Source organism: Amblyomma maculatum, chromosome 1, assembly GCF_055883805.1.
Source record: "Amblyomma maculatum isolate TAMU_Amacu chromosome 1, ASM5588380v1, whole genome shotgun sequence".
Lineage (NCBI taxonomy): Eukaryota > Metazoa > Arthropoda > Arachnida > Ixodida > Ixodidae > Amblyomma > Amblyomma maculatum.
Genome location: NC_139344.1, coordinates 196449299 through 196469807, shown reverse-complemented (window position 1 = coordinate 196469807; position 20509 = coordinate 196449299). Strand labels below are relative to the sequence as shown.

Genomic DNA, 20509 nt, shown 5'->3' with positions numbered 1-20509 from the left:
AATATAAATCAAGAAGAAGAAATGGGCATGGGCAGGGCGTGTAGTGCAAAGAGAGGATAACAGATGATTGTTAGGGTAACAAATTTCATTCTGAGGGAAGGAAAGTGCAGCAGGGTGCGGCAGAAAGTTAGGTGGGCAGATGAGGTTAAGAAGTTCGCGTGAATGTGGCTAGTACAGGACTGGGTTAGTTGGAGAAATATGGGAGAGGCCTTTGCCCTGCATTGGATGTAATCCGACTGAAGATGATGATGACCCCAGGTGGTCCAAATTAATCCAGAGCTCTCTTCACTGCAATGTCCCTCGTAGCCCATGTGCTGCCTTGAGTTGATGAACCGCTGAATTTACTGTTTGTAATTTGTTTTTACTGGATCTGAAACTCTTGCTATATACAGTTTAATCTGAGGGGAAAAAATGGTTGCTAGTGGCATCACCACCATTTGAAAGGTAACAAGTAGCAGGTTTTGAAGGCAGTGTATTGGTTTCTACCACAGAAAATTGTTTCATGCACGCGTTGTTTGTCGATTCTTTTTTTGTGTACAAAATAGAAGGGGTATTTGCATTTGCTAAGCATACAGATTGAGAAAAAGCAGTGGTGTTCCTAGCACGTAAATTAACTTTGCTGTTATGCAAAGATTGGTCAGATTTTACGTGGCATACAAGCACCGGATAAGGATGCAGTGTGCTCATTGACCTGCATCCACATGCAGTGGGAAGTAATGCTGGACAAGCGGCAGTGAACAGAGGGCAATAATGCCTTTTATGTTATGCTTGCTTGCCAGCATTCATTGGCGATGGTCACAAATTCAATTAAATCGTGCCTTTCCCAAAATCCTTGAACATCTTAAATACATTTAGACACACAGTACAAGCTGCACCACTATTTTTCCTGAACTGTAAATGCATTGGGGAGCCATGCAGCAGTGGCTGATGTGCACGTCAAAACACTGCTGCATTTACTACTGCTATGCGTAGTGCCAAGAATTTGTCTTCTGATGGCACAGTATATTCAGTTATTCTCGATACTGACATAGAGATGGTTGCTTCAGTCCACTTCATGGGCTTAAATGTGCCATTTATCCACTAATGTACCGCTAGAAGCTAAAGGAACACTGAGGACAACTCAGTCCAGTTTTCTTTTCCTAGTAAAGGCTGATTCATGAATTTTCCTTGTTATGTTGATGTTTGTTAGCAAAAAAATGCATTTATTGCTGAGAAAATTTTGAAATTTTAGGGATAGCTCTGAAAGGGACTCCATGATCACTGCTCATGGGTAAACGGTTGTGTAGCCTGTCCTCGGGGTTCTGCACACACAAAACTGTTTCCGCACTGCATTGTGCTATACTTGCGGACAAGTTTTTCTGGCTATGGTGCCAAGGCTACGGGGGCGGAGCTTTCGCCATGGTGTTACTACACCATGTAGTTCTGGCATATCTGGCCTCTGGTACGGTTTCAGTTTCAGTTGCGCCTTTACTTAAATAATGGCTTCTAAGCCTCCAACGACGCAGAAATGTCTTTTAAGTGAACGTATATTCGAGGTTAATGAACATCACACGCTACATACGTTGCCGAAACATGCGCATTGCAAAAGCGCACAAAAACAGACGGGTGGGCGCATCAGCAGCAGCCGTCGTATACTTCGGGAGATTCCCGGCAGGTGGCGCAGTCATCCCATTTTCATGACGCCGTGTACTGATTTTGAAATGCATTACACTAACGTTGTACTGGCCTATATTGTAGTACAATCTTAATGTAATAACAGCATAGGCATTTCTGTAATGATACAATATTCCAGCGCACGATCCACATAATTTATCAAGGGACAATATTCTGCTCCGCAGTGAGCTAATGCGTTTTGGATCTGTAGCTTTGGCTGCATAGTCACTAAAACTTGTCTGGTAGTATAGCAAATATGGCCATTTGCGGCAATAACTGTATTTTATGTTTTAGTCATTTCTCGCTAATACATTTTATTTTTCATTCAAGAGTAATATTTAAACTAAGAGTAGTAGGCAATCTACCAATACAAGCGAGCTTCACTTTATCCTCAGTGCCCTGTTAAGTGGCAGTGGCTTGTACAGTGACAGTAATGGTGCTGATGGATAACGTCAGTCTGAAATGCAATGAATTCATGCATACAATGTAGAAATGTAATATAACATTATTATGGAATTACCCTAAAACCCACAAATAATAAGGTGCAATGTTGAGATAGCACAAAACTGAAAAAAAACTAAAAGTTGTCATCCGCGTATAATGAGAGCGAGTAAAGGTTACCAAATATAGATTTGCACTACATTTCGCAGTTGCTCCCCTTCTTGCGTCGACGTGCTTAATAGGAGAGTTTCATGCATCGTGAGAAGAGCAGCTCGTATTCACCCCGGCAGTCGCAGAAGCCATGTTTCTCTGATTGTTCTAAATCTAGTAGGCTACTTCAAGCTCGGACATAGGATGGCAGCGCATGAGCTGCTAGCACCTGGTCGTATCAGCACCGCACGCAGGCGCGTGCGCCCAGGACGTGTTCTCAGGTTCAGGATTTTCGCTATTCTCGTCGTCCAGTATGTGTATCATCTGCTGAGAGTCCCTTGCTGGAGATATCTTTCAGTATAAGCAACGTTTTCGGTATCTCTCATTTCTCGAAAGGGTGACCAACGCGCTCCTTGGGAATACTGGTGAAGCATCTGCGATTTGGCTTTAGGGCGTGGCCAGCATGGCTGGAGAGGCCAGTGTGAAACACGTGCAAAGCGCAGAGTGATTCTTTCTCCATCCCTACATCATGCGAGGTGCCATTGACCTCCTCCCAGCCACGTGTGCGCCACTGGCACCGTGGTCACGAGGATCGCGGGATGAGCATGGTGAAACCGAAACGTTCAACCGACGCCACCGCTTGATAGCGCCTCCTCTCGCTGGGAGCCTAATGCTCGTGGTGCTGATAAATACCAAGGCTGGAACTGTGAATTTAAGCTGAAATTTGTTTGGATCTGCATTTAAACAAGGCGGAAATGTGACGGTAATGCGTTTCACATCTGGTCCATTGCCAGACTTGTATATGTATGTGAAATCTTATTCAAAGTCTACTTATTCACGCACAGGAGCTATAATTAGGTATTATAAGGGTGTCAAAATAACAGACCGATCACCTGGCTCACATTAGGCAGCTCTTGTAGCAAGGTTGGTTGCCATGTGCTCATTGCAGTCATTCTCAATAAAGTCTGTGGCATCTAGATGCTTTCTCCATGTGTGCACCTGGGGAGAATTAGAAGACACACCACCAGCTTCTTTTAGAGAAACAGAGTGCTTCTACTGCTCACAGAGTTAGGTACCTGAAAGAATGTGAAAGGGCCAGGGGTATTTAACCCTAACATATTGTCACGACCCAAGAGGTTGCAGACTTGTGAATGGGTGTAGGGTTGTGCAGATGTACAGGGATGTGCAGGCCTACACAAGAGGCATTGTTTTTTAATCTTCCAAAGCTCCTCATGCAGCAACAGCTGCTTCGTCGTCGTTGCGTCTCATTGTGGAAGCCGCGTGGTGCTAGGCACGTGGCATTATTGCCCCCCGCGTGGCAATATTAAAACACTCTTGCAGACCTTTTCAAATAATTGTTTGTAATGGGTTTAGCAAGACAGTTATTTCCAGCCAGTGTTCACTGTAGACAACGATGATGTGTCTACTACTTGCCAAATTATACCAAGTAGCAGCCATGAGCCTGGTGATATCTTCTCTTAACCAGGTATACTCTCCTTGTTATAAAGCATAGATGTAAAAAAAATGTAATGGACCAGATAAAATATTAAATGGTTTTTTGTTTATTTTTTTCCAGAAAATGCACTGAGTGGAAGTATTTACTACTCATTTGTAAAACTTCCATGGAAAGCTGTATAGTGCCTGAGGAATGGAAAGTCTTCAAGATCATTCCTATTTTTAAATCCAGAGATGTTACAATGCTATCTAACTACTGTTCAATTTCCTTAACTTCAGCTGCCTGTAAAATCATGGAACGCATCATTATGACACATATATACTAACCTTTGCTGAAAATAAGTCTGCTTCACGAAAACCAGCATGGTTTAAGAAATAGCTTCCCCACAGTGACTCGGTTAATAGCAACCATCCATCACCTTATGGCAGCCATTGATAAGCATGGACAAGTAGATATAATTTTCCTAGTATGGCGCTTGACTACTGTTCCCAAGGATGCGGGATCGAATCCCGGCCTCGGCGGCCGCTTTTCCATGGGGGCAAAAAGCAAGGCGCCCGTGTGCTGTGCGATGTCAGTGCACGTTAAAGAACCCCAGGTGGTCGAAATTTCCTGTCCTCTACTACGGTGTCTCTCATAGCCTGAGTCACTTTGGGACGTTAAACGCTACAAACCAAACCAAACCAAACCATAATTTTTCTTGATTTCTCCAAGACATTTGACGGGGTGTCTCGCTGTAAACTCCACTACAAACTTCTCAACTACCTCGGTTCTGAATCTGTAACTCGTTGGCTCAAATATTACTTATCCAATAGATCCCAGTTCGTCCTCTGTGAAGAACAGCCTTCATTCAGAATATGCTGGTACTTACTGTCCGGAGTGCCCCAAGGCACTGCATTAGCGTCAGTTTGTTTTCTTCCGTTTATTAATTATATGTTTAATAATGTTAACACTACTATCAGAGTGTTTGCAGATGACTGCATCATCTACAAGGTAATTAAAAACAGTGATGACCAAATTGAGCTTGGAAATGCTCTCACACAGATAGCAGCATGGTGTCAAACATGGAAAATGGTGCTTAACATTGAAAAAACTGTTTGGGTGACTGCAACTAGAAAAAAAAAAAAAAAACTCATCTTCCCTTATAAAATATTGCATGTTGAATTAAATAGGGCAACTGAATATAAATATCTTGACATAATTGACCTGTGACTTATATGTGATAAGGATGTGACATATACTATACCCAAAGCCTACTCGGCACTCTGCTCCCTTCGACGCGATGGTATGTGACAGGTTGTCAGAGTTCATGGAATCCCAACACATTTTCGCTGACGCCATGTTTGCATTTCGCCCATGCAGATCTACACAAGATGTCTTGCTACAACTCAATCGGGCTGTCCTCGACCCTGTCGAATGCCCCCACAATGACAAGGTCGTACTCGCCTTGGATTTGAAGGGAGCATTCGACAGCGTCACACGTGAGATCATTCTGACCCACTTCTCTTAAACTAACTGTGGCAAAAACGCGTTTCAATACATTCGGCAATTTTTGACCGACAGACGATCTTACATTCGAAACCAGGATATGGAGCAAGGTCCTTTTTGCATAAGAACCATGGGTACACCTCAGGGTTCGGTGCTCTCTCCCCTGTTATTCAATCTGGCCATGATGCACCTGCCAGCTCAGCTCGGGGCTATCGGCAGTGTGCAGCATGCGCTGTACACCGATGACATCACCTTGTAGGCGACACAGGGCTTCCGCAGAGACATCTTGAGGCCAACCAGCTGCAGGCGGCAACCATAGTGGACTGTTATGCTTGCCGCTGCGGCCTTCAATGCTCCCCCCCAAAAGTCTGAATTTGTACGCATACGCCCATCACCAAAGTTCACTGCCAAAGTAACATTGTCTCTCAAGACAGGTCCAGTCCCTGAACGTGTGGAAGTCCGGGTACTGGGGCTCTTTATACATCAACTCAGACGGTCAGAAACGACATTGCTCAAACTCGTCAGGTGAGGGACCAGGTGGGCCGCATGGTCTGCCGGGTTTCTAACAAGCGCGGGGGCTTGAGATGCAAAGAGGCCTTGCGGTGGCGCATGCCTTTATAACCAGTCAAATTCTTTATTCGACTCTGTACCTCCACATGCGGAAGCAAGACTAGGATGCACTCGAAGTTATCCTCCGCAGAATTATAAAGCTGGCTCTCGACCTCCCCGTGAACACCTCCAATCAGCGTCTCCTGGGGCTGGGTATGGTGAACACATTTCGGGAGCTGTGGGAAGCCCACTTGACCAACCAATATACACTTCTCTTGAAGACATCGTTGGATCGCCGCCTCCTTGCCAGACTACATATCCAACATACCACTCTCATTAAAGAGTGCACACGCATTCCATCACAGTGGAGACGCATCTTTCACGTGCGCCCTCTTCCCGCAAACATGACCCGAGAGGACCGTAATGGCCGGTGCCTGGTGGAGGCGGAAGCTCTAGCTCGCCACTATGGATTGAAACTCAGCGTATTTTATGTGGACGCCTCCGGCCCCCACCATGGGGTATGGTATACAGCTGCGGTTGTCCACCAATCTAAAGCAGTAAATGGGCTTACTTTTCGAGCCCTGGACATAACACGCGGAGGAAGTCACCATTGCGTTGGCTGCATCTCATCCCACTTCCAAAACAGTAATTTCCGATTCGCGAGGGGCTTGTCGGAACATCGAGCAAGGCTGGGTACCGTACCTAGCCTACTGCCTTCTACAAAACAGAATATATACCAGGGACCCTGCTCGCCGGAATGGTGTTTGGGCTCCTGCTCACATGGGACTTGTAGGAAATGAGGCAGCTGACGCCGCCGCCCGCATGCTCTGTCACTAGGCATTCCCCTCAAACCCTGGCAATCGGGAACTACAATTCACTCCTGCCTACTCTTTCAGACATTGTTCTGCACTGTCAGTCTGGCCATAGTCTTTATCCCTGCCCATGTAAAGGACTCTCAAAGGCAGAGGTGTAGCTTCTGCTCCGCCTTTATACTAATACTTTGCTGTGCCCGGCAGCTCTCAAACACTTTGGCCCTTCTTTCTCGGGCAGCTGTCTGCACTGTGCGGAGAAGTCTTCAGACATCTACCGCATAGTGTGGGCCTCCCCATCCAACCCTGCTATCCCTCCTAACCCCAACACCACCCGGGAGGACTGGAAGGTGACCCTGCTTGGTTGCTCTGATCTACAGGCCCAAAATGCCATGGTGGAGCATGCCCGGGCAGCGGCCGACGCCACTGGGTCCCCCACCTAGTGCTTGTGAGAACCAGCCCCTTAAGGGTTGGTTCAATCACACCTTCTTGTCCATACTCATTTAGAGTTATTAAAGGTCTTTCATCACCACCACCACCTGCGACACGCCGTTAGGTTTGCGTCCCGAGATGAGACTGCTAGCATACATGATACTCTTGTGTTTTGTGCTGTAGTATCAAGGTAAATAAGAAAATATTCAGAGAAGAGTGTTAAGATTCATACAATACTTACGCTCGTTGTGATTCACCCACAGAGCTCCTAATGAAAGCTGGCCTCCTAAAAATCGGCAATAGAGCGAAATGTTTGCGTTTTAGTTTCTTGGGCCATTGACAAAGACATTACCGAAATTTGTACAGATTCTCAGGCAGCATACCGCCACTACCTAAACGGCGTGGCGACACCAGCCGCACATCATATTCTTACCACCGCCACCTCTCTCGACCGAACGGTTAATCTAACGTGGATCCCAGGGCATGCCTCGATCCCCGGTAATGAGCACATTCATGCGCTGGCTCGAGAATTCTCTACCCGAGCCCCGGATGATCAGGCACCCAACTCCGCGCAGGAGGCCACATCGGTCCTTTCTACATACCACCAAATCACCACATTCTACAAACACAAGCGCATGACACTGCCACCACCCCACAGCACCTTGTCACCCTTATCCAGTGCTACATGGCGACAATTGCAGACGGATTGTTTCATTTCCCCCTACCATCTCTCATGCCTTCACCCTGGCTTGCCCCCTCACTGCGACACCTGTGGCGAGCCAAAATCCTCACTTTTCCACTACCTGTGGGAATGTCCTTCCCCCCAGGCAGTGCCCCCCATCCCCCATCCCACCTTTTCTTCCTGGGAGGCTGCTTTGCGGACAGCTCAACCTGCCGGTCAGAAATGGCTGGTAGATCGGGCTCTATGTGAAGCAAAAGCCCGTGGGCTCCTGGACTAGTAGGGGACCACCCTAGAAGACTTTTTTTTTTTTTTTATTAAATAAAGTTGTTTCCATCCATCCATCCATTCTTCTTCTGAACAACACTTTTCATATAGACATCACTAAATATAGCATCCCATTTCGGACTAGATCCACAGTATTTAAACTCTCTAGACACCACTTAATACCGCTTTAACGCTGATATTTACAAGTTCTCTTTCTTCCCCATGGTTGTGAGAGGGTGGAACATGCTTTTCGATGACATTATAACGAGCCGATCCCTTAGTGAATTTCTGTCTCGCATTGCCGATTTACTTTAGAGTTATATATTGTGATACAAAAGTGATCGTGTATTTGTAAAACGTTCATGTGTGCAAGCGATAACTTTTACAAAATATGCTCAACAGATCGCATCGGGTTTAATGCCACTATCCACTACTTGATGTGCTGTACCTCCCCGTGGTCATCTGGGTCTTTGTCTTTTTATTTTTTCATTTGTTTGTTTTTGCAAGCTGCAACTGTACAAAGTGCTTGTTAATTTTTTTTAATGAATTCTTGGTCATAAGCAATGTAATTGTTTCATGCATCGAACTTATGAACATCATTATGACTACTCTTTGTATTGTGACCCAACCCCTGCCACAGCCGCATAAGTGGCTAGTGCAGTATGCACAAATAAAAAAATGTGTGTGTATATATGTATGTATGTATATATATATATATATATATACATATATGTGTGTGTGTGTGTGTGTGTGTATGTATATATGTATGAAGGAAAGAAGCCAACAGTCGGCGAGGCCAAGGAAAGCGTTGGGGATGGTCCTCTTACGTCTTTTTTTTTTTTTTTTTTTAATGTTTGCTTAGATAATTACAGAAATTAGTAACGAATCTGTTTAGGGGAAAGATAATTAAACGCAAAGTATATATATATATATATATATCATCATCATCAGTAATGGCAGCGTTTGGGCGGGTTGGTTAGACATGTTAAACCTGGAAAGCGCATAAAAAACACACGGACAACAGCAAGAGACAGACACACGAGCGCTTACTTCCAACTGATTTTAATTTCATGCGAGAAGCAGAATATATGTACACTGTATGCGTATGCGTATGTATGCGTCGATTTTGCTGTCTGAGAAAGAGATTGCATATCTTTCATCTTTTACATGTGCAGCCAGATAATATTTTTTCCTGTTTGAGTTTTTTCCTTCGCATGCGCATGTGATCTCTAGTGTACATATATTCTGCTTCTCGCATGAAATTAAAATCAGTTGGAAGTAAGCGCTCGTGTGTGTGTCTCTTGCTGTTGTCCGTGTGTTTTTTATGCGCTTTCCAGGTTTAACATCATCATCAGCCTGACTATACCCACTGCAGGGCGAAGGCCTCTCCCATATTTCTCCACTTAACCCGGTTCTGTGCTAGCTGCATCCACTTGACCCCTACGAACTTCTTAACCTCATCTGCCCACCTAACTTTCTGCCGCCCTCTGCTACGCTTTCCTTCCCTTGGAATCCAGTTTGTTACAATATATATATATATATATATATATATATATAAAAAAATATATATAGTTCATCTCCCATCGACGACTGTACATTTTTTCCTTTTTTATAGTAAAGGCATTTTTGACAAAAATCTGTTATGGTAAAGTACGTCTGGTCATGAGGCGACAACTTCCGATGAAATGAAATCGCCACACGCACGCTAAAGGTAGTAGAGGCACGGCGTGTGCGGCTTTGCTGCACTTGACCGCTATGTGCATTTCTCATCTATTGCCTCTTAAATGACAGAAACAATGGAAAATGACGCCATGTTCATGCAAGGCTTTGGTTTTCACGTGAAATCAAACTCTGTTTTTATTTATAGACACATTGCCTTCATGCTTAAGAGGTACTTCCACAAGATGTAAACAGAAACCTTATAGCTGAAAAAATTGCACAAAGAGATGATAAGAGATAGAGAGGGAAGGTATTTTAAAGGTTTTTTTTTTCTTTTTGTTTTTTTTCATTAAGCAACAGGACATGTTCAGTTAGTAGGCATTTATCAGTTAGTAGGCAGACAGCATCTTCAGGGCCATGTCATCCCAACCACTGATATAGTAAAGGCCCTGAAATAGTAAAAACTTTTGCCAGTCCCAGTGACATTACTATGAAGGGGTTCTACTGTATATAGTATATGACCTGGCTGCAGTATAAGTAGCTTTTTTTATTGCAAAGCTGTTTTCTTTTTAAAACTACTGCTGTTTCTTTTCTCACTGCTCAGTGGGGCTTTGCCTTGGAGTTGTTGGAACATGCTACTACATCTCAACCTTGATGGAGGTGCAGCAGGAGATGACGAAGCCAAGCCGAAGCTCACGTGTTGAAGTCAGCTTCAGTGTTAGCTACCACCTTGTGGCTGCAGCTGGAGCTGCGGCTGTTTTGGCTGCTGGTGCAAACCTGTTGGCTCGTCCTGTGCCTGTGACACAACTTGGTGACTCGGCCATAGATAGCCTGCTTCTGGATGACGACTTCTCACGAGAGACATTCGTAGTAGGCATCTCGCATTCAGAAATGTGGCCTTACCGACAAGACCTAACTCGCCTACACAGCCTGCCTCCCTTACCTCCATACTCACCATGAAACTGTGGTCAAGACTTCTGCAGCTTAACCAAATGAAACATCCTAGCCCTGTCATACAAACTAAACTGTTTGCACCTAGTGACTGCTGTGATTGGCATTCGGGGCAGAAGGGCCTGTGTAATTCATGTCTGCAGCTGAACGCAAGGTGTCTGTTTTGGAGCACTTCTTATGTTGCGAGAGCACATTTCATAGAACTCATGCTTTGCGGGGTAATTTTAACATCCTGCTACTGGCATGCCATTTCATTAGAAAGTATGTGCATTTATATGCAAGTTTTGTTGTGGTATTGTTGTGTATAGTTTCTTTCTGAGTTCCTTATGCACGTCTGCCATAAAAATTGTGATTGGTGTCTTGTGTCTGCTTAGCATTATAACATTGAGGTACTTGATTTAATATAAATTAAGATCACAGCTGTGCTGTGCATGGAACTAGCTGTAATGTATTATTTTAAATATTCTTAGCTTTGTTTGCTAGTCTTAATGTGTAAAAAAAAAAAAAAAAAAAAACATATGCATTTTGGACTTTGCATATAGTCTGTATCATTTGATATACTGGGTATTTTATTTGCCAACCTTTTTTTGCTTGTAGTATAAGTTTTGCGCAATGATGGCATAGTTCTTGTACATTTTTTGTAGTACTACATTTGGTCGCAGCACCATTCTAGGCCATGTGTTTAAAAATCTGAAAACTGCGACATGGAACCTAAATAATAGCACGTCACAGCACTTTGCCCTATAGCTTATTCATGCCTAACTAGTATGATCCACTATGGATAAACCAAGCAAAAACTGTGATTAAATTTTCATACTAACATTATAAACGGTCTAGGTTAATCGAATCAGTGTTTTTCCCAAAGCAAAGTTTAAAAAATTATGATATAACTATGCAAGAAACTGTGTATAATCACAGTAGTATCAAGAGTTGCTCTACTAATCAAGGTATGCATTTTCACAAGTCATTCATCTTCAGCGCACCAGTTTCAAAGAGACATTTAAATGCATACTGTTTGGAATGCAATATGAAATACACAGCTTGAAGAGACTAGGACAGTTCTTACTGTCCATACCTCTTCGCACTATATATTTCATGTTTCATATACACCCACATGCCCAAGTATCAATTCTTGTTTGAAATGACTTAATTATAAATGTTGTTTAAATTAATTACTTATGCTTCTGAAAAATTTGCAAAAGTTTTGCACATAATATTTGGCATAATATCTGGCATTTGCACACAATTTCCAGAAATTGAGCTAACTGCTAAGTGTGTTGATGCTTTTGTCCTATTTCGGAGGATATTTTTGCATGTGAAGCCTTTGCAAATTGATACCAGTTAAAAAAGTGCTTCATACGCCCCTTTAGAATGAACATTTCACCTCCATAGCTAGATTCAGATGTGTACTGGCAGTGGATTGCTGATAAGAGTTTTTAGAGATGGTACACAACCAGACGGGGAACAGCTCATGCAGTCATTGTTAATGTTTCACTCATATTTGATGTGTGCTCAGTTCCATGAGCTACCAGCTAGCCTGGACTATGTACTTCGTTAGAATTTAGTTTCACCTGTGCTCGTATTTTGTCAAGAACTTGATTCTCAGATGTTGTTAGGTACAGATGATACATGACGCATGTGAGCTACTAATCCCCATCCTGTACACTTCTGTTGTTCTGAAGGAACTGCTGTTGTATGTAGAGTCAACACGATGTGTGTGGAGTGCATTTTCTTCTGACTGCTCAGTATACAGCTTGAAGTTCTGTCCAGCCTCCTATTAGTGGTTAGTTTAAATTTTTTTTTTGTGTGTGTGTATGGCTAGTGGAGTTTCTTGAGTGTAAATTATCAAGCTGATGATAAGGTTATCATGTTAAATCTTATTCCTCACAGGGTTAGTCGTTGAGTGATTATATTAAAATTCATTTATTTTTTATAGGAAAAGACAAGAATTAAGTGTTTTAAGCCAAGGTGCCTCAGGAGCTGAAAACTTGTTCCATGTGAGGCTAACATTCATTGGCTTGCACTTAATATCTAATTAGTTGTTAGGCCTGTGAAAAGCTAGCAAGCTTCTTGTGGCAATATCGACATATGTTCCTGTGGTGAGAATTTATTGTTATTGTTCAGTGTAGATTAATTTAATATGCATTTTTCATGTTCAAATATACTTTATGTAGCACATGTTTTATGCATTAACTGTTTATAATTGCCAAGTTGCAATCCCATACTGATGATGGTGACAAAAATATGCTCTTCATATGCCCGAATCATAGTACCTCTCTTTAACTGTTTATATATGATGTAACTGCATGCATGTCTCAACATGCATATAAATGGTAAAACTGCACTCAGAATGGGCCTAGAAAATGAACATCAGTTTTAAGTCGTTTTGACTGTTGGTTTTGTAAAAGAATGAGTTATCATCTGTACTAATAACTCCATAAAAAGACCTCATGTAGATGTGGTATACTACACCTGTCTTTTTGACGTATAAAGAACTTCTAGTAAAATATAAAATTAGTTCAAGAAGTATTGTGAAGCATCTGACTGTTGGAAAAAGCTAAAAAGGTGAGAATTTTTTTAATTTTATTTTTTCCTGTTTTAACAGTTTGTCAAACTGTACACTTGCACTTGTATCAATGCACGGAACACCAAGCAGGCCTATTAGCAAAAGATAGATAAGCTGAATGGTCCGTGATTTGTAGTTTGGTAGTATTCATCAAGCAAAACTATATATAGTACAGGTACACTAAAAGTAAAACGAGGCACATGAACAGTGGCAAAACTGCTTTTCTGCGTGCTTGATCAGCGCAAGCATTGCAGATAGGGAAGGTAAGAAGACCTGTCCGGCAGTTTTGATGCTTGCCTTATTGCTGGTATGGATGAAACCATGCTTCTACCATCAGTGCCCACCGGGAGCACTTCTGTAACTCCATTCACTGATTTATCATCGGTATGCATCATGCAGAGAGGGTTAGTCTCTGGTGGGTCACATATTTTGCTTCATCACAAATGCGACCACTTTCAGAGTTGGTGCTGCATGCCTGCAGTGGTTCACAATCATTTTTCTGTTTCAACCACCAAGTCATGGTGCACCAGTAATAAATCCTTGCATGAAGCAATAAAGGCGCCCTTAGCAGACACAAATGCAATCAATAGAGATGCACCAGTACCAATGGTAAGGCAAACATGAGAACTGCGAGAAGTCTGCCAGACCCTGACTATCTACATGTGTTCCCGGTGGAGTGTGCTGAAAAACAATTTTGCCATCGCTTACATACTTAATCTGACTCTTGATGCACTTGAAGCAAGTGGGACAAATCTGACCTGCTGTTGTACAAAGGGGTTAATTCTTGTGTACATTTTGGTTAGTGCATATTTTGTTCATTTAGTTCTATACCTTTTAGAAATGTGATAGTGGTGATAGTGCATGAACATTGCACTTGAAATGCACATCTTCTGGCAAAGGATTGTTTGTAAACTGAAAGAGCCAATAAAGTATGTAGGCCTACTTGGCCATGATCATGTTCCTGCTGTTGAAAGTCTACCCTTAGATCTCTCTGGAAAAGTAGTGCTGGACCACTAATAGAATAAGCTATGAGTATCTGCTTCTAACCTGTGCCGCATTATATACTATGCTCAAAACTCTCTTGGTGTAATGGTCTTAGTCATGTAATTTTGCTGCAGGTGTGTGAAAAGTTCTCATTTTCCTTTGCAATGGGTTCAGGCATCGTGGTAGGCCAAGGGTGGGACAGCTGCACCAGTTGTGCCATTTTAATACAAATATAATTTTATGCGCCAAAAGTAATAAATTGACAGAGATTGCGCCAGCTTAAGCTAAAAAGGCCAAGCAATGCCGGCATATATTTTTTTTTCTTTTGCCACCAGCAGTGGCAGAACACTTGAAATGGCTTACGATATATAGTGATCACTGTTCCAATTTTGTGCTCCAAAAACATTAAATTGGTGGAAATCGTACCAGCTTATGCCGAAAAGGCCAGGCAAGGCTGACATATTTCTTTTTCTTTTGCCTGCCAGCAGTGGCAGAACATTTGAAATAGTTTACGATAGTGATCACTATTACATTCGCACTACACCTATTAAGGCGAAAGCCTTACTTGGAGCTCCACTGGGGGGAGCGCAGTGGTTAAGGCGCTCGACTACGGTGTCTAAGGACGCGGGATCGAATCCTGGCCTCGGCAGCTGCTTTTCGATGTAGGCGAAAAGCTAGGTGCCCATGCGCTGTGCGATGTCAGTGCACGTTAAAGAACCCCAGGTGGTCAAAATTTCCGGAGTCCTCCACTACGGCGTCTCTCATAGCCCGAGTCACTTTGAGACGTTAAACCCCAAGACTAAATCAAACCAAGCCTTACTTGGCTATGTTTGCAATAACGTGTGCAAAACGTGGAAGCAAAATTTAATACGTGATATGACATCACATTAAGATGAGATTGGTAGTTCTGAATGTGTATGTAATGATATATATATCATGTAATTATAGTTTAGTCACAATCACTTGTCATGACTCAGATTGGAAATCAATGTGCATGACTATGGAAACCATGGCTTGTGTATGTCAGTCTGTCACGACTTAAAAAGTGCTGAGTCATGGCACTCTAGGAGCTGCCAAAGAGCAGCCAATGCATATGCTTTCACTTTTCTCCAGTGCAGATCTCTGTAGTGCTTTCACTTTTATTTTTTTTTTTTTTTGCATCATATGTTCAATCAATAGGCATATCCGGAAATTATGGAATTTTTTGTCTGAACCCACGGCCAGTAATCGACGATTCGAAATGGCGTTCACTAATTGCAGCATTTCACTAATGTCGCATCCATTAACTAGCATCTTTCGTTTAATCGGCATGTGCGGTTGCTGGTTAAGCAAGAAAGTGATGCTTCGACGGCATCGAAAGCCAGTGGGATGGCATCAGCAAGTGGGCAGCTGGTGTAGCGTGGCACCTCATAGCGTCGGGTCACGGTGCAATCACCGAGTAGTGATGGGCGGTGGACAGGGGGCAAATGCTGCGATCATATTCGATCACTGTACCATGAGAGACGCGGCCACCACACGTCTTGGGAACATCGGGAAGAGGACAAGTTCGCATGCGCTCCTACGGCGTAACCGCTTTAACCCTACCCTTGCACAAAATTTATATAGTCATTCGACTCATGAGTTCGGACTAGAAGCGCGGTGGCGCGGTCTAGATCGTCCATGTAGGTCTGGCGCGTCGGACGCTCGTTATGGGTAGGGTCGTATGGAGGTACAACGCGCGCAACCAATTGATGATCACCGGTATAGTCCTCCCGAATTTGAATACAATGGAACAGTGGTGCACAGGCGTTCATGCGTGTTATGGCAGACACGACAATTCAATTGAGTAGTCCAAAGTATAGCTCAGTGGCATATAGTTTTGTTTTATTAATTCACGCGTACGCCACCACGCAGCTGCAGTCAGGTGCACATATATTGGCAAAATCGCGCTATTTCGAACGCTGCTTGGCATGTCGCAAGTCTTATTTTGAGCACGATATGATTTTAGCTAGCTCCCATTATCGGTGACGAATTGATCGCGTCAAGTACCGATTCTCAGTCATCCAGGAGCCAAAACGGGATCATCCGTGCACCGATCAAGATTTAACTAGGCCTCGATCCCTGTAGTCTGTCTGTCTTCTTTTAGTCTACAGCTCTTCATTTTTCGACATCCTCGCCCCCACCACCCTTGCGACCGTTGCAGCCGCTGCACCAGTTTCACTCTGATGGTTTGCGTTTCGCGAGCTCCGTTGGCCGCGTTGCCGGTGTTGCCATGGGTGCGCAGCAGGCTTTGCAGCCCGTTCACAGTCTTGTTCGTTCACTTTCACGATGTCCGCATATCGGTGTAACCACAGCCTTCATGACCTTCTAAATCCGACCCTCTCTGTATACGCTGTCCCATTTGGTTTCGCTTAATTGCGCCCGTCTTACAGTGCCGTAAATCTTTGTGGGTCGGTTATTACTGTCGCGGTGGTACATGGTTACCTTTCATGCTTGTGGTTTGCATTTTTTGTTTCTTGGCGTATTTGGGAATCGGGTTCGGAGGCAAATTAATTAAACAAATAATTTAACTGTCACACGTATATGTTAGAGATACTGAGCACCGCGTGCCTCGAAAGCAGGCAGAATTAATGCGCGGAAAGCCTTGGCTACGTAGGGAACTCAGTAGAGCTGTGCGCCTGTCAGCATAGAATTAACTCTATGCCTGTTAACAGGTCACTGTGTGAGGGAGAGAGGGAGTCTCGATTTCTCTCTCGATCGAACCTCTCGCTCTGGAGGACGTGCGCGCGGTGATAACACAACACCCGGACCCACGCATCGCGCGACAAGAATTAACGCATCTCTACTGTCGGCGCGCGCTCATTGTCGCGCTTTCAGCGTGCAATGATCGTTCGAGTGCGCGTCGGCTGTATGGTCTGGGGTAAGACGGGTGCGCCACGGACTTTCGTCGAGCGACGTGTGTGGTGATTGCGGTGCAGTGGAGACATTGATGCTGCTTCGCTGTACCGCATCCGCAGAGCCACGTTGCGAGATGCTCGCGGGCGATCGGGATCATCTCGGACAGCACCGAGACGCTCCTACGTGGCCGCGAGACAGTGCGCGCACCCGTAACAGGACCCCCTGTGCGTTTATCGAGCAGGCGGGCTTGAAGTCCCGCTTGCTCTTCGCCAAGTAGTGCGTCGGCGCGCGGCAATGGGAGCGACGTGGTCGCCGGAGCGATGAAAAGCGTAGGTGGCGCTGTCAGCCGTAGGAGCTAGGGTGCCTCGATGCCCGCGCCTCCGCTCAGGGTGAGGACAGCTGCGTCGTCTGCTACGGCGGCCGCCATTCTCGCGCCCGCGGCATACAGGTTTCGTTCTCGTGGGGGGAGGTCTGCTCGCTTCTGGCTTGCCGCGGGCGCTTAAAGTAAGAAAAATAAGGAATATTCTGGTGCGCTTTTGTTTTACATGAGAATATAATACTTAATTTTGTTGGAGAGCCTGCCTTGTGCTTTTAAAAACAGGACAAGCAGCCAACATCAAGGCGTCGACAGTAACAATGAAAGCGGGTATGCAAGATATGCGCCAAATATGTCAGTGAAGCTCTCCTAGAATCTATCGCTAGAGTTCAAAACCTGTCTCTTATGCACTGAACCCTTTGGTGCGTGGAAACAGCAACCCGTCCCAACATAAATTTGCGTCGTCAGGTCGCTTACTCGAGTGAAGCGACCATACTCCTAGAGAAGCAGAAGGAAAAAAAATCCTGAAAACGTTTATTTACCGAGGTTTGCCGAGGTAGACATCTATGTTAAATAGATGTTTATTTACCGAGGTAGACATCTATGTTAAATAGATGACTGTAATTGACGAAACAGTTGTGATTGCATATATACATAGATGCAGAATTCAGGTTTCGAAGCAAAACTTTCGCGGAACTTCATATTCCGGCTTGGTTACGCAAGGCTGACTCCAGCACAAGTTTTGCTTCCGTGGCCACTAGAATGAGGGCTCGGAATTTGGCGAAGATGAATTCGGAGCCTCACTCTGGCATACGCAGCAGTCAACATTTTTCTTATTCGCTCTTTGTGAGCCATGCAAGTCTTCACAAGGGGCTTGTCTATCTGTTCAAGATATGCGATCAAAGAACGAAGTGGCGACTTCATGGTGAAAAATGTGCCGGTACACCATGAATTGACGGCGGTAAAATGCTCTTCATAGTTTTTCAATGTTTTCATTACATCCCTGCTAGGATATACGAGGTTTTGTCCATCCCTGACGTACTCCTTGAGTGCAGTGAGGGAAGCATACTCATCGTCAGGGTTGCCAAGGAGAGCAGCCTTGCACTGCGCACAAGTTATGCATTTTAGAATTTCTTTCAAAATAAAACCGCCAAGGTAAAACAAGATACGGCACTCGGTTGACGTGAGCTCTTCAATGAACAGGATTTCCGAATCATTGATTTCATCGATTTCGTTTTCTGTACCTTCCTTCTTGGCGTGTGCAAGCAGATCGACAAGGTATTCCCGGTCGTCAAGCTCGTAACTTGTCGACCTAGGAGTGTGAAGAAAGTGGCTGACGCTGATGAGTCGAAGTGCGCACTTCAAGTCGTACGCAGTGGGCACTGGCTTCATGAGCCGCACCACAGAAAAAAGGTTTTCTAGGCAGTCTTGCAACAGCCTGCTCGTGAGAAGGAATTCATACCCTTCACTGCCAAGAAGCACATCTTGAAGGCGAAGGACAGCCGTTGTTGCAATTAGGACCCCTGCTTGCGATGGCTTCCACTGAGATCCATGCCCATTTTGAGTTCTCTGATCGTGTCTATTGCCATACGCAGTGTGTCTAAGGCGGCATGATATTTAGTCATGTTTCTGCGGCTTAGCGCCATGGTGGGATGACGCGCTGACATAAGGGCGTACCACCTAGAAACGAGGTCCATAAACCACGCTGTTGTTTCGGCCTCTGGCTCAATCACTCCTTCTTTTATTAGGAACCGAATAGCTGGCGGGGCTTCGCGGAAGAGCTGGACAGCGACTCCAACTTTCATCTTGGTGAAGTGTCCACCACTAATGTGGTTTTCTGATAAATTTGGTGCTACCTTAAGTTCATTGGCAGCATCATAATCCAAGACGGCCTGTACATGCTCTAGTTTCACCTTCGAGGAAGGCAATCCGTTCTCGCTTACTGTATCATCACTCAGTGTGAAAACTTTAGAGCTTAGAAGCTGTCCTTTCAGGTTCTTAAGGACATGTGCTGGGTCAGAGATGAAAAAAAGTTCCTTCCCATCTAGGGTTGGGTGGGGTATTGAGCACGAAGTTGTTGAATGGCGGTGACTCGAAAAGCCAAATTCTCTCCACATAGCGCGGTTTGCTGCACCCATGTCACAGGTGACTACCCGTACTCTTAGAGAAATCTGGCTGCATATCTGAACTATTTCCAGGACATATGTCTTGAGTACAGAGCCGTCCACGTGCCTACCAGTAAATTCATAGGCTATCACTTGCTTCCATCTTTGGTTTACCCCACCTAGCATAAAGACCAAAGCATGGTTGGCTGCCTCTTCAGGCTTCGAGGGCAAGGTCGTTCCTCCCAAAAGCACGTCTTCTCCACGGTCGAGTTCAAATCCGGGTGCTATCCATTTCATCTAGAAAGAGAACGCAGTCTTTTTCCACATCCTCCATTCCCTCTGCTTTGGACCTCATTACGTCGATCACTTCATGCAGGATACCTGGCAGAAACTTCAGGATCTCAATTCTTCTTGCTAACGTTCTGCTTGATGGGAGAGGGTAGCCAATCTTTCTGAGCGTTTCATACCCAGTGGTTCCACACGCAAATTTAATTTTTAGGCCTTGCTTTACTGTTTGCGCTGACCATGAATTGCCACGATTGTTGTTCCGAGAAAGGGCACGAATTTGGTCTTCATTTAAAAACTTCGTATTTCGTGAGAAATTAGCTGCCTCTTTCTGCAGCTTACGATTCTGCTTCTGTAGTTTTTTTACAGTGTTCTTAGATTCTCTGTGGTGTTGTTTCAGCTTATTATTGGCTGCTGTGAGATCTGCTATCTTCTTCCAAAGCTCTGCTGCCCCAGAATCAAAGGGTTGGGTCGCACGAGCCACTGCAGTTTCTTGAGGCCGTACATCCGTGGTGGTCGAAGTAAATTGCTCACTAGCATTGCTTTTTTCTGTAGCCACCAATGTCCCATTTATCACTCCGTCTGACGATGAATCTGCTGGAGGATCTTCTTGCGTATTTAAGGGAAGGACGTTTGTCACTTCTGGTGAAGAACCTTGTGCGGCAGCGTCATCACTAAATAATGCAGGCATGTGCACACTTCGGTCCCTCGGTGGTCTTCGCTCTTTAGGAAGTTCTGGAAGCATATAAATAAGGAAAAATAGCACATTACATATTTAAAATAGTGGTCCTTTTGCAAAACTCCGAAGTAAGCTTTTCTGCATTGCAAAGGACTCTTCACCATGG

At 44.4% G+C, this 20509-nt stretch overlaps 1 protein-coding gene across 1 annotated transcript in view; it reads left to right on the top strand.

Annotated features, from left to right (window-relative positions):
• The window catches only part of LOC146205334 (transmembrane protein 127-like), a 32696-nt gene extending 21049 nt beyond the window's left edge, over positions 1 to 11647 (top strand). Inside the window, exon 4 of the mRNA XM_084589982.1 lies at positions 10185 to 11647. Within this exon, the coding sequence (XP_084446108.1) occupies positions 10185 to 10540 (356 nt within the window). The 3' untranslated portion in view covers positions 10541 to 11647. The remainder of the gene's footprint in view (positions 1 to 10184) is intronic.
• Positions 11648 to 20509: the final 8862 nt, after the last annotated feature.